This window comes from Oncorhynchus mykiss, chromosome 9, assembly GCF_057628025.1.
Source record: "Oncorhynchus mykiss isolate SJ-2025 chromosome 9, ASM5762802v1, whole genome shotgun sequence".
Taxonomy (NCBI): domain Eukaryota; kingdom Metazoa; phylum Chordata; class Actinopteri; order Salmoniformes; family Salmonidae; genus Oncorhynchus; species Oncorhynchus mykiss.
The window spans coordinates 57724978-57740319 of NC_143030.1; the positions used below are offsets into that span (position 1 = coordinate 57724978).

A 15342-nucleotide genomic window follows, 5' to 3' on the forward strand; every position below is an offset into this window, starting at 1 on the left:
ATGAGGGGGTTTGGGCAATACAGAAGCTCTCTGGCCAAAAGAGGCTCTCTGGATGTTTCCTTTTTGCCAAAAACAAGAAAAATAAACCGTTCGTTTTATTAGTACATTGTAAATCAAATATAATGATAGGTACATTTTTTTTTCAATATAAAAATTATTAACCAAAGGTCCTAATAATTTTTTAGGGCCCCTGTCAGTCACAGGCCCGTAGAATCGTCCTAACGTTTCTCCCCATACAGTGTGTAAGAGTGAATGCGTGCTTAAAGCTAGGAGAGAAAAGAAGAAGAAATGGAATCACTGCTCCCTTTAGAGAGAAAAATACAGAAAGGGGATGTGTGATGACGTGATAATGTGAGTTTATTACTCAGTGTGTATAGATGAGCATTAAGCAAGGACAGATTGTACAGCTAACAGCCTTATAACCATATTATGGCATGATGTTGAGCTCTGGACCACCATTTGATGTTTGTGTATTCATTGGATAAACTGTATATAAATAATACCATGAGGAAAACCAGTTAAATGTTATTTAACATGTAAATATGATTGAAATGCTTCTTAATAAAGGAAGTGGAAGTCAAACAGGCTTGGGGATGTTTTAATACCATTGTATTAAAATACTGCCTTCCTGTTTCTCTAGTTCTGTTTCCTAGTTTTTGCCGATTCTGACCATTCTGCCTGCATGACCCCGAGCATGCCTGCCGTCCTGTACCTGCCTGACTCGGACCTGATCACGAACCCTGCCCTCGACCTGCCCTTTGCCTGTTTCGGATAAATCATCTTGAGAACTGTACTATCTGCCTCCCGTGTCTGCATCTAAGTCATATCCTGAGTCGTGATAAATGATCTACTCAGAATGCAAGTACAGTGCATTCAGCAAAGTATTCAGACCCCTTGACTTTTTCCACATTTTTGTTACTTTACAGCCTTATTAAATTGTTTTTTACTTTGTCGAAGCACCTTTGGCAGCGATTAGAGCCTCAAGTTTTCTTGTGTATGACGCTACAAGCTTCGCACACCTGTATTTGGGGAGTTTGTCACATTCTTTGCAGATCCTCTCAAGCTCTGTCAGGTTGGATGGGGAATGTCGCTGTACAGCTATTTTCAGGTCTATCCAGAGATGTTCGATCGGGTTCAAGTCTGGGCTCTGGCTGGGCCACTCAAGGACGCTCAGAGACTTGTCCCGAAGCCACTCCTGCGTTGTCTTGGCTGGGTGCTTAGAGTTGTTGTCCTGTTGGAAGGTGAGTCTTAACCCCAGTCTGAGGTCCTGAGTGCTCTGTAGAAGGTTTTCATCAAGGATCTCTCTGTACTTTGCTCGGTAAATCTTTCCCTCAATCCTGACCTGTCTCCCTGCTGCTGAAAAACATCCCCACAGCATGATGATGATGCTGCCACCACCATGCTTCACCGTAGGGATGGTGCCAGGTTTCCTCCAAATGTGACGCTTGGCATTCAGGCAGGCAAAGAGTTCAATCTTGGTTTCATCAGACCAGATAATCTTGTTTTTCATGGTCTGAGAGTCCTTTAGGTGCCTTTTGGCAAACTCCAAAGGGGGCTGTCATGTGCCTTTTACTGAGGAGTGGCTTCCGTCTGGCCACTTTACCATAAAGGCCTGATTGGTAGAGTGCTGAAGAGTCTTGGTGGTTCCAAACTTCTTCCATTTAAGAATGAACGAGGCCACTGTGTTCTTGGAGACCTTCAATGCTGCAGACATGTTTTGGTACCCTTCACCAGATCTGTGCCTCAACACAATCCTGTCTTGGAGCTCTACGGACAATTCCTTTGACCTAATTGCTTGGTTTTTGCTCTGACATCTACTGTCAACTGTGGAACCTTACAGGTGTGTGCCTTTCCAAATCATGTCCAATCAATTGAATTTACCACAGGTGGGCTCCAATGAAGTTGTAGAAACATCTCATGGATAATCAATGGAAACAGGATGCAGCTGAGATCAATTTCGAGTCTCATAGCATAGGGTTGGAATACTTATGTAAATAAAGTATTTCTGTTTTTATTTTTATAAATGTGCAAAAATGTCTAAAAACCTGTTTTCACTTTGTTATTATGGAGTATTGTGAGTAGATTGATTAGGGGGGAAAAGTAATTTAATCCATTTTAGAATAAGGCTGTAACGTAACAAAAATGGAAAAAGTGAAGGGGTCTGAACATTTTCCGAAAGCACTGTATGTTTTAAATACTATGATTTATCATTGTCCCATGGGGATGGGAACAGTATCAATTAGAAATTTGATCTCATGATTATGTTGGATTTGCATTTCACTTGTGTGAACAGGCTGAGCCGCCGAGGCTATATAAGCATAGTAAGCTCAGTCACGCATGATGCAGCCGCCTAATTTATTTATTTTTGGCTCTGTTTATGGAATGTCCTAGGTATCATGTGTAGGGATAGTCTCATGCAATCTGGCATATAGTGGTCATTTTTAGATTATAAACAGTAGGCCTATAATGATTTTAAAAACCACACAAAAAAACATTACATTTAACCCTTATTTATTTCAAAACTTTTGTTGTTGAACAAACTCTTATTCAAAAGCAGGCTATATAGCCCATACTGTATGGGCTTCCGTAGAAATGTGCTTAGATGTCACAGGCAAAATAGAAGATAAAGATAAGCTAGCGCTCTCTCTAGTATGGGGTACTTGTTTTGCTCGTCAGACTTCAGTTTGCGAGTCGTATAGATAGTGGCAAGGATTTCTTTGTTCTTGGGTTCCTCTCAGAATTATTAATTCATAATTTATAGAATCTCTGCTATGTTTATGTCATTGGAACCCCTTTACTCAGATCAGTATTTCCCAGACTCGGTCATGGGGACCCCAAGGAGGGCACGTTTAGTTTTTTTGCCCTAGCACAACACAGCTGATTCAAATAATCAAAGATTGATGATGAGTTGATTATTTGAATCAGCTGTGTAGTGCTAGGGCAAAACCCAAAATATGAACCTCTTGGGGTGCCCAGAATTGAGTCTGGGAAATGCCGATCTGGGCAGAGATGCTATAAATTAATAATTCTGAGAGGAACCTAAGAACAAAAAAATCCTTGTCACTATCTATACGACTGGCAAGCACATTTCTACGGAAGCCCATACAGTATGGACTATATAGCCTGCATTTGAATAAGAGTTTGTTCAACAACAAAAGTTAAGAAATAAATAAGGGTTAAGGCTGTTGTCATAAACTGACTTCCAGTTGTCATGCCTGTTTATGACATATTTATAACACTGTTATGATGGATTCATGGGAAGTTTAACCATGTTTTTCTTCTGTCATGTTCTATCAATCCATTCATGAGGCTATGGCCCTCTTGCGCTGTTGCCCTTCTCATCCCTCCAGCAGATGAGTGTGGTGACGGTGGCCCCCGGGGGACAGCCATCCCTCGCCTTTATCAAAGAGGGCCCGAGATGATGGCCAGGCTCTGCCTGAAAGAAAGCAGTACGGGAGAAAGACAAAGAGAGAGGAGAGATAAAGAGAGCCATGAAGTAAGTTATAGATATTTTACAGAAAGAATAAGTTGCGATAAGATTAGCATTAACACTTGTTCAAATGAATTTTGTGAGGTGTTTTAAGCTCGTCTTCTTTGATTATTGTTTAGCTCTATTGTCTTTCTTTTAAACCATGTCTTGCAGTGCCTACACAATTCTCAAACACCCTGCATACTTTTGCAAGTGAAGGCTTCAGGGTGCTACCTCTCAGCTACAAACCTCTGGATGGGCAGACTGACTTGAGCACCATTGAACAACGTTTCACCATTGAACCACATTTTATGTTCTTTATGTCCCTCCTAGCTACTACCCAAGTCCTCCATGACCTCTTCTAAACCTCTACCTGTAGCGCCGATTGTGAACTATCACATTTACTAGGTGTTGATGGAGATGTGTTTGTGTCCACAGGGGGGAGTTAGAGATAGACATGCAGTCCCTGCGGTCTGCTGGTAATGAACAATCTGGTCAAGCCGGTGAGTGCTGAGGTCATAACTACCCTCATATTGGCACATCTTCATACCATCATGGTCACTGGTATGAATAGCATCTCTCTGTCTTTGTAGCCCAAACATGGTCTGTTCTACTGTTAATAAACTGTGCTCTGGATCAGATGACATTCACAAATACTTGAAATAGCTTATCTATTGACTACTGTGAAGTTGGTCCAATTAAATGAAAGACAGGAAGAATGGTATCCTAACTTGTTGCGGGTCTATAGGATACCTTGTGAGTATAAAACCATCACAGAACAGGTGAGGAATTTATTCTGCAATGATTCTAATCTAACCTAGGAAAAGGATGCCTATTTCTAATTATTCTAGAATGCAAAGAAACAAAATTGCTGTTCTCTCTTCTCACTAATGGCAAACAATTTCATCTTATCAATTTGTTATGAACAAACGTGTCCATCTTATCCCCCATTTGCACAAAATACTAGGCTACTTGCCTGCTTGCAATACTTCAAGCACTAGAAACTGTGGATACGCATGGTCTAAAGTTTGCGAGATGGTGAGCAAATTCTAACCTCAAATTGAGTTTTTATAAAGGCACATTTTGTGTGAAAACTGCCACACGCATGTTTTAGGGTGTTTTGTATGTACGCATGGTTTATAAATTAGGCCCCAGAGGAGGAGACGGGACTAGAATGACATTGATTGAAAGTATGGAAAAGGAGAAAGACAAAGAAACTCTGTAGCGAATGGAGGTACATGAAAGGACAGACGAAGGGCAGATTCTTCCATTGATTGGCTCAGTTCACTTTGGCACAGCTCAGTAGTGTGAAAAGGGTACAGGCCTAAGGTCTCACCCACTCCCCATCTCCCTCCCTGTGTAGCTACAGTGTGGGCATATGGGGAGACGGGCTCAATGACTGCGGAGCCTTGAGGGCCGCAGATGTAAGTGTGTCTGTCTGAGGATGATGCTTCTGTGGACTCTCCCTTCACCTCCAAGTCAGACAACATCAGCTGTACACGGTAAGGACACCTGACATCCAACAGTACCGAGTACTGTAATGTCATAGAAAAAATATGTGCTGTTGTAATTATTTTTGACAAGGGTGATTCTTCCTGTCTCACATGGAGGACCGGTATTCTCTGGTGACATCGTTCAGTCTCTTTAAGTATTGTATAGTCTCATCCAAGTTCTCGTCTTTACTCATCCTCTACACTGAGTTCTACAGTGGTTGCTAAGCCAAGCCTACAGTTTATTTACCTATGGAATGAAATAAAGGCAGGAGATATGACAGATAATGTGTGCAATGTTTTGGAGGGGTTTACGGTGCACACTTCCTCATGACAAGTTTTAACTTACTTCTTGTCGATATCTAACATTCAATTTGTCTGGATCAGAAGAATGCTTTGGAATTTAATTTTACCCTCACTCACCTATAGCACGTGTTGACTCTCCGCCATTTTGTGTGCCCCTTTCAGGAGAAGACTAACCTGGTCAACCTGCAGTTCCTGTTCTTTCCTGGTGATGCTGCTGGCAATCATTATAGGGAAAGGGGGACCCAGCATTGAGCTGTGCCCCTAGCGGCCCCACACCAGACTTCTGGCGCTGCCGGTCCTAGCTAGCCTGATGCTGCACACCCTGCTGCTCATCCTGGGCCAGGTGTCCACTCTGCAGATCACCACCACCCAGTACTGGTAAGGACCATTGATTAATAGTGATTATGATCAACTTGAATTGTATAGCACCTTTCATAGAGCCCCACAATGGAGGTGTCATAATACCAATAAAACCTAGCGGTCAACGGGGAAATGGTTCCAATCGTTTTCCCACCATTCATATTTCCTATAGGGGATTTTAGAAACGCTTAAAATAAGGGCTGTCAAAGTTTACATTTTGATAATCATGTAAATTCCTCTCGGACAAGCTGACTTTTATCAATATATTCAGCTTTATTTACTCTCAGATTCTAAAATGCTGATTAGCATCAAAGTAGACATGGTAAATACAGGTGAATATATTGATAAAAGTCCCCTTGTCCTAGAAAGATTTAAACAGTTATCGAAACTTTTGGCCATGTAATGTATCACATTATTTGTTGGGTTTGGTAATGTTGTACTGACGTGTCTTGCAAATCAGTTACAAAAAAAGTGTAGCCACACTCATCTTCGTCATCTGCTTCCTATTGGAGGTACTGTATGCAGAGCCAACTCTAGGGCCATGTTCCAATATTGTTAAAAGCATCCTTCCTTCTTTGAGGTAAACTAATTTTAGGATTGACTGTGTGTTACTATGTCCCACTGGCTCTCCTCTAGATACTGATAGTACCGCATGCCTTGGTCTGTCTGCGTCTGCTACAAGGGAGGCAACCGTCCAATAAGCAGTACAAGCGCCTAGAAGTCCTCCTGTCAGACTCGCCCTCCTAGCCCAACCACTAGCCCCGCCCCAATGCAGTCATTGGCCTGAGCTAGCATCAGCCTCCCCTCCCATTGGACAATATTATTCCCCCGGCCAGAGTGCCTGGGATCTGAGCCAAATGAGCAAACTCTGAGGTATGTTTTACACATTTTAATTTTCAACAGCAATGTGAAGTACAATACTGTGCCACTGGTAGCAGCCAGCAATATTAGACTATAAAACGTCAAATAACCTTGTCAGGTTGCATTCATTTGTGAGAATTGAGAAACTTGAAATGTTTAGTAAAGAGCGAATTTGATCCCATAAATAAAGATTTGTTCAATAGGGGACTCCGATGGACTTCGTACAACAAATGTGTATGAGAATATACAATGTATCACTGGTGAAATCCATATAATTTTAAACTGTCTCATGGCCAAGTTGAGATATGAAGGACAAGCAGTGGATTATTTTACAAATCATTTTTATTCAATCAATATTTACAGGCCTTTTTGTGTTCTCACTCAGAGCTTCACAAACCATGTTGATCCTCTGCCTCCCCCCGCTAGTTGGGTTGGTGCAGACAGACTTTCAGGAATCCCTTACAGTATCCAGGGTTTAACCTTTAGCATATTCAGTTTACACAACCAAAACCTCCTCACTAATATGACATCAGGTGAAAACTTAAGTCAGTGGGGAAGCAATGTAACCGAACACTCCAGATGGATGGTTCATAGTTAAGTGACTACCACAGTGTCCATTTTGCACATTTCTATCTGAAGCAGTAACATGGCTGCTAAAGAGGGTCCTGGACTCCACTGGGTTCTTTGGAGTAGCGTAGTGATATTCCTCCATTCAAATACCATGGCATACTGAAGGGGCCAGAGGCTAACCACCTGGCAGACTTGGACTGTCTCAGATTCCTTTCATTCCAAACATACATTTGTTGAACACATCGGTGCAGCATTATCAGTTTTGAAAGTAGGTGCTAACTCAGGTATTATTATGAACATCACCTTTTTTTGCACTCAATCCCTCCCTAAGATTGAAATGTCAAAGACTGTCTCATCAGCACCTGAGTTACTTCAGTGAAGTACATAGAAGAAATGAACATACAGTTGACAGTAGATATGGAGGGGCAGTAAAGGGTACAGCAGTACGTTTATTTCCCATGACACCCCCCCAAGTCCTGCCAGCACCACCTCTACAGTTGAGTTTGAACTAACCAATATTAACAGAATGATTTAAAATGGGGGTTGATTAAAATACTGCTCTGACATCACTACCGTCTCATCATACAAAAATACAGAAAATATTAAACAAAAAGGACCAAAATCCACAATTTGATCTCCATTTGTCTTGTTGTACTGTTTTATTTAAATATTTTAAATAGAAATCAGGACAGACGCCAGAAAAAGCTCAATTTAAAAAAAGACAACCGTAAACAGAAGTTATCAGAACTTAACTTACACACATCACCCTCCATTGAAAACTAATGGCAATGTACAGATTTGATCATCAATCATCAAAATATAAGTGGAACATTGACAACAAAAAACATGAGATGAGGGCTGTGGAGTAAGGGGGAATTGAATGGTATCTCTAGCATTATTGCTGGGTGAAGCTGGTAACAGGTATAGTGCCTTCAAAAAGTATTCACAACCCTCAACTTTTCCCCACATTTTGTTGTGTTAGAAGCTACATTTAAAATGTAGATTTGCCACTGGCCTACACACACACAATACCCCATAATGTAAAATAGGAATTATGTTATGTAATAATGAAAAGCTGAAATGTTGAGTCAGTCAATAAGTATTCAACCCCTTTAAGGCAAGCCTAAATAAGTTCAGGAGTAACAATTTGCTAAACAACTCACATAAGTTGCATGGACTCACTGTGTGCAATAAGTGTTTAACATGATATTTGAATGACTACCTCATCTCTGTACCCCACATACAATTATCTATGAGGTCCCCGCAGTTGATCAGTGAATTTCAAACACAGATTCAACCAAAGACCAAGGTTTTCCAATGCCTTGCAAAGAATGCTACCCATTGGTAGATGGGTAAAAAAAAAAGTAGACATTGAATATCCCTTTGAGCATGGTGAAGTTAATTACACTTCGGATGGTGTATCAATACACCCAGTCACTACAAAAAGATTGACAGCCTTCCTAACTCAGTTGCCAGAGAGGAAGGAACCCGCTCAGGAATTTCACCATGATGTCAATTGTGACTTTAAAACAGTTACTGAGTATAATGGCTGTGATAGGAGAAAACTGAGGATGGATCAACAACACTGTAGTTACTCCACAATACTAACCTAATTGAGAGTGAAAAGGAAACCTGTACAGAATTTTAAAAAACAATGAATACTTTTGTATTCAGGACAAAGTTATGTTTGGAAAAATCCAATACATTATTGAGTAGCATTCCCCATATTTTCAAGCATAGTGGTGGCTGCATCATATGATGGTATGCTTGTAATGGTTAATGTCTGGGGAGTTTTATAGGATAACAACAAAAAATGTATGGAATGGAGCTAAGTACAGGCAAAATCCCAGAGGAAAACCTGGTTGTCTGCTTTCCACCAGACACAGAGATGAATTCACCTTTCAGCAGGACAATAACCTAAAATATAAGGCCAAATCTACACTGGAGTTGCTTACCAAGAAGACAGTGAATGCTCCTGAGTGGCCAAGTCACAATTGAAATCTACTTGAAAATCTATGACAAGACCTGAAAATGGTTGTCTAGCAATGACAGAGCTTGAAGAATTTTGAAAATAATTAAATGGGCAAATGTTTTGTCAACCCAGGTGCGGAAAGCTTTTAGAGACTTACGCAAAAAGACACAGTTGTAATCGCTGCCAAAGGTGCTTCCACAAAGTATTGACTCAGGGGTGTGAATACTGATTTAATACTTATGAAATGACATGTTTTCACTTTGTCATTATTGGGTATCATGTGTAGACAGATGAGAAAAAACTATATTTAAAACAAAATGTGGAATAAGTCAGGTGGTATGAATACTTTTGAAGGCACTGTACTACCATCCCTCATTTTGCTTTGCTTCGGTCACTACTCTTCTGTTAAGCATCCTCTGCTCTCAGTATTTCCATATGGAAGTGTCCATGGCTGATGACCAAATTAGCCACAGAAGCAATAGCCCCATAGGTTTCCCATGACAAGAGAAGGAGAGGACTCCTTGGACAACGTGGGTGTAGGGTGGGGTACTTAAAGGGATCATCACAGTAGGCAGAAGATGTCCTTTATCACAGTGTTAAACAGTGGGGGTGGGATGGAGAGGGGGAGAAAGCATGCTTCCTACAGAGCCTCTAATTCATCCCACACATTACCAGTGGGAGCCATGAGAGGGGAGGATTCTGATTCACAGCTGATCCCATACCATGGAATAGAAGGAAATGTTTTTTAAAACCCTGTGATACCCCCTGGAGCCCAGACATTTCATCTTCCTCTCCATCTCTCCCAATAGCAGGATTGCCCCTCTTCCACTTATCTGTTTTGGCAGAAGCCTTGAGTGCCGTCGGGGCCTGCTGGTTGGCGGACAGCATGATTGTTTGACCGGTCCTCTGGAGGTGTGGTAGAATTTGTACGCCCTGGTCTGGAGGTAGGGAGAAGGCCAAGAACAGATATAGTAACTACAAAAATAGGCTTTAGTTAATAGTTGGGTTTCCAAGCTGTTTTTTTTATTTGCACAAAATAAATCTATTGTAAATTGAGCAGATACAATAACGATCCATTAGAAAGCTGTGACAAGATTCCCAGACTTTGTTTACAGAATCATAGAGATGATGGTGTCTGTTCCAAACATGTACAGGTATACACACAATACACACAGTACACTTGGGATTAAGAGCTGTAACATAGTAGATGTGCAGTGGACACAACGTTGCCCAGCACTAACAGGTGTAGGTGTGAGTTATTTATTTACCGGTCTGTGTTGGGCTTTTCCTGAGGCGACTCTTCAGGGCTGGCACTGCCCAGTATTCTCTTCCTGGCCTCAGCATACTCCGCCTCCCGCTGGGCCAGGGACTTGACCTGTGGCACAGGCCGGTTCTGGCCCTGGGGCGACCCTAACGACCCGTTACTGGAGGGCCGCTTCAGAATGCGGATCTGGGGCGGGGGCGCAGCGTGTGGGGAGTCGTCCTGGATCACAACGCCCGTCTTCAATGGCGACTGTGTAGTGTTATTACTGGACACTCTGGGAGCAAAACAACAAACTAGTAAAAATGCTGGGAGGCAGATGTTTTGAGTAATGAGGTTATGAAATGCACATGCCATTAATTAATTGACTATATTCCAAAAGTCCTGTTCATTATTAGAAATGTTTGCTCCATGACTTGTTTGATTAATGAGTAATGTGTGAGTGAGTGCCTAGTGTGTCTCCGGAAGGCCAACAGTGTTTCAGAACTGAGCACTTTACTCACTTCTCTTTCTGGCTGATCCTAAGCTTTCCTTCTATTCTTCTGTCCATTTCCTGCATTAAGGGGACAGAACAGAACGATCTGTCATTAAAATGCAATTGTACATTTCATACAGCATGAAAAATTCTAACATTAAGCCAAATGCAACTTAAAAGGGGTAGCCTGGGAGAGCAACGTAGAAAGGGGGAGTAGAGGGTGGCTGGATTCAATTTCAAAGTTATTTATACACTGGCAGTAAAACCATAGCAAGGCTGAAATATAGGATCGCTAGTAGCTGGTAAATTGACGTTGAAGATGGAAACCTGATTGACACCATGATTTTGTTTTCAAGATGCAAATATTACCGCTAGCTATCGGTGCACATAAATCGGTATAAATGTTTATGAAATATGCATTCATTCATAAATGGACACACAACTAACGTTATCCATACAAGACATCTGGATTTTAAAGTGAAGCTACCTAAAGCGTTTCAACAAGCTATTTTGAACATTCAGGGCAATCTTCCATCACATCAGGTCCAAGGACAGCTTTGGCTTGCTTTTCAGTTGTCGTAACGTCATGCCAGTTATTAGCTAACGACGTTACTGGCTAGTTCAAACAAACCGGCGTTAGCTAACGTAATGTCATTAGCTAGCTAACTAGTAGCGTTATTTTTTGTAACTAGTAGCGTTATCTAGCTGGCTAACGGTGCTAGCCTAACAATATGAACATATCAGTATCTGGCTAGCTAACGTTAACTGATTGGCTAACGACGTGGCGTTAAATGGCTGCGGTAGCTAGCTAACGTTAGCTAGCTGGCAACCCGTTGCCAATCGGTCAAAAAATACTACATCTGTAGTGGTTGCTGACTGAATGGCTAGAAGTTTTGGTTAGCTAGCTAACTATGCTGGTTGCCGGCGCGAAGAAGAGGCTAGCTAAATGTTGTGGCTGGTTCGACTGGGCCATCATTGCATTTCCTGTGTCAGTTCCCTGGCTCGAATTTAATATTAGCCAGTTAGCTGTGTCTAAAAATATCTGTCCCACTTCGTCTTTCATTTCTGGCATTGCTTGCTAACTTTACTAGCTATCAATGTTAGCCAGCTAACTTAAGCTAGTTAAGCGAACGTTGGTCATACAGACTGCCTAAAAATGTGTCAAGTGATCCTTTCCTCAGCCAAAAAAAAAGCCAATGCATACGAACTCCCACAGATCTCCATTGTAGCATATTCTTACCCCACTGTCCGCTACTTAATCACAACTTTGGGAAACTTCATCATCCATGTTGCATTCTTTCAGACACGCTGAAGAGTTTCGTTCATGGGCACGCCAGATCCGCCCCTTATCCCACTCGCTGACATCACTTGTTTTACGAACCAACACAGCCAGGGCACCGCGTAGACAGGTTTGTGTTCCTACGAAATGACGTTTCACAGTTGCCATGCCTCTCCCTCTGCTTTTTTTTTGTGTAAATTATTATTTATTAAGCAGTAAAATGCAAAACACAAGACACAGAACAGCCAGAGGGATTACACAAATAAATAAGGAAGATAAGAAAAAAAAAAAAATACAAATCCACATTATATTAAATCAAATACAGATGTAGCGAATAATTTTTTTTTTACATTTAGTTTTGTATACGTTTTAATGATTCTAAAAAGTTTTCCAAATCAGATAAAAATGTAAGAAAAAGCGATTTTTCTTCATAAATGTTGATTTGTGTAAGAAAATGTGTCCTAATAAAATAAAGGGATTTATGACATACTGACGTTCAATTGTGGAATCATTGTAGTAAAATAATATGTCAAATTTAGATATTTCAATGGTTGTATGCATTTTGTTGTGAAGATATAGTTTTACATCAGTCCAGGACACCTCACCATGTAAACAATTACAGAATAAGTGTTCAATAGATTTAGTTTCTAGTTTAAAAAAAAGGATTCACTGGTAACGTCAGGTATATATTTTTAAATGAGGGTGGGGATGTCAAAATCACTAAAACCTCTCCAAATCTGGATCGTCACTAGCGATGGACATTGAGTATTTTCTGTGAGCCGGATCATTTGGTTTCATTCAACTAAAAGAGCCACTCATTTGGCTCTCAAACGGCTCTTCGTTCAGTAAGGTTTATAAATGGAAAAACCATGAAAAATAGTCAATCTCTAATTTAAAGCCCAAAACGTTGCTTAACATTATGTCAGATAGTGAAATGTGAGTTCAAATATATGCTTACCATACCCAATTATTAGATGGCCTACAATATACACTGCTCAAAAAAATAAAGGGAACACTTAAACAACACAATGTAACTCCAAGTCAATCACACTTCTGTGAAATCAAACTGTCCACTTAGGAAGCAACACTGATTGACAATAAATTTCACATGCTGTTGTGCAAATGGAATAGACAACAGGTGGAAATTATAGGCAATTAGCAAGACACCCCCAATAAAGGTGGGGACCACAGACCACTTCTCAGTTCCTATGCTTCCTGGCTGATGTTTTGGTCACTTTTGAATGCTGACGGTGCTTTCACTCTAGTGGTAGCATGAGACGGAGTCTACAACCCACACAAGTGGCTCAGGTAGTGCAGCTCATCCAGGATGGCACATCAATGCGAGCTGTGGCAAGAAGGTTTGCTGTGTCTGTCAGCCTAGTGTCCAGAGCATGGAGGCGCTACCAGGAGATAGGCCAGTACATCAGGAGACGTGGAGGAGGCCGTAGGAGGGCAACAACCCAGCAGCAGGACCGCTACCTTCGCCTTTGTGCAAGGAGGAGCACTGCAAGAGCCCTGCAAAATGTCCTCCAGCAGGCCACAAATGTGCATGTGTCTGCTCAAACGGTCAGAAACAGACTCCATGAGGGTGGTATGAGGGCCCGACGTCCACAGGTGGGGGTTGTGCTTACAGCCCAACACCGTGCATAACATTTGGCATTTGCCAGAGAACACCAAGATTGGCAAATTCGCCACTGGTGCCCTGTGCTCTTCACATATGAAAGCAGGTTCACACTGAGCACGTGACAGACGTGACAGAGTCTGGAGACGCCGTGGAGAACGTTCTGCTGCCTGCAACATCCTCCAGCATGACCGGTTTGGCGGTGGGTCAGTCATGGTGTGTGGTGGCATTTCTTTGGGGGGCCGCACAGCCCTCCATGTGCTCGCCAGAGGTAGCCTGACTGCCATTAGGTACCGAGATGAGATCCTCAGACCCCTTGTGAGACCATATGCTGGTACGGTTGGCCCTGGGTTCCTCCTAATGCAAGACAATGCTAGACCTCATGTGGCTGGAGTGTGTCAGCAGTTCCTGCAAGAGGAAGGCATTGATGCTATGGACTGACCCGCCCGTTCCCCAGACCTGAATCCAATTGAGCACATCTGGGACATCATGTCTCACTCCATCCACCAATGCCACGTTGCACCACAGACTGTCCAGGAGTTGGTGGATGCTTTAGTCCAGGTCTGGGAGGAGATCCTTCAGGAGACCATCCGCCACCTCATCAGGAGCATGCCCAGGCGTTGTAGGGAGGTCATACAGGCACGTGGAGGCCACACACACTACTGAGCCTCATTTTGACTTGTTTTAAGGACATTACATCAAAGTTGGATCAGCCTGTAGTGTGGTTTTCCACTTTAATTTTGAGTGTGACTCCAAATCCAGACCTCCATGGGTTGATACATTTGATTTCCATTGATCATTTTTGTGTGATTTTGTTGTCAGCACATTCAACTATGTAAAGAAAAAAGTATTCAATAAGAATTTAATTCATTCAGATCTAGGATGTGTTATTTTAGTGTTCCCTTTATTTTTTTGAGCAGTGCATATTAACCATGGAAATATATTCATTTGGATTATGTTGACCCTACCGAACATAGAAATACGGAGAGTTCTCTGTCTCTGAACATCTGATTCAATCTTATCTAGTAAAGGAAACTAGTTGATTTTATCGTCCACCTCCATTGCATGGTATCCATACAACCAGGTATTTCATATGTGTCTTTGTCCAGTTCCACTGAAATCTACTTTTCAAGCTTGACAAGTCATAATTAGAAATGGGCATTATTTCAGTTTTCTCCCAATTAATTTTGAATTCTGATACAGCACCTTATGTGTCCAAGAGTTGCAAAATAAATGACTGACAATGTTCTTGTTCAGATAAATACAGTAAAATGTAACCTGCATACAATGATATCACATTGTTCTCCACCAAACTCTATATGAGTACTAATTATTGAAGCTAGGGGTTCTATGGCCAGAGCAAATCAATAACTGGACAGAGGGCATCCCTGTCTGTCTTCAAACACAGTCAATTAAAGAAAAGTTTACAATAAAAAGGTACATTCTTGAATATGAATTGTGGGTATGAGAGTGTTTTCTTTCAGTTGGATGTTTATCTCTACAGTTCGCATACAGCGCCTTCGGAAAGTATTCAGACCCCTTAACCTTTTCCACATTTTGTTTTGATACAGCCTTATTCTGAAATTGACTAAATTATTTTCTTTCCTCACCAATCTACACACAATACCCCACAATGACAAGGTAAAACAGGTTTTTAGAAATAAATATTCAGACCCTT

At 41.5% G+C, this 15342-nt stretch overlaps 1 protein-coding gene and 1 long non-coding RNA gene across 4 annotated transcripts; one reads left to right on the forward strand and one right to left on the reverse strand.

Annotated features, from left to right (window-relative positions):
* Positions 1-226: 226 nt before the first annotated feature.
* Positions 227-790, forward strand: LOC149981272 (uncharacterized). The gene is made up of 2 exons (XR_016483336.1): positions 227-351; positions 641-790. It is a non-coding gene; the product is annotated as an uncharacterized LOC149981272 (long non-coding RNA).
* Positions 791-6810: 6020 nt separating this feature from the next.
* On the reverse strand, positions 6811-12191 carry LOC110532367 (SUZ RNA-binding domain-containing). Of its 3 annotated transcripts, none has more exons than XM_021616209.3 (4): positions 12005-12191; positions 10793-10842; positions 10297-10566; positions 6811-9966 (listed from the first exon to the last, which is right to left on the reverse strand). In XM_021616209.3, the coding sequence occupies exons 2-4, from the start codon at positions 10837-10839 to the stop codon at positions 9858-9860; spliced, it is 426 nt and encodes a 141-aa protein (XP_021471884.1). In that variant the 5' UTR covers positions 10840-10842; positions 12005-12191; the 3' UTR covers positions 6811-9857. The 3 variants fall into 3 exon arrangements, with proteins under 3 accessions (XP_021471884.1, XP_021471885.1, XP_090040815.1); XM_021616210.3 differs by having other exon boundaries at positions 11252-12017; XM_090184689.1 differs by lacking the exon at positions 12005-12191 and having other exon boundaries at positions 10793-10848.
* Between the last annotated feature and the right edge of the window lie 3151 nt (positions 12192-15342).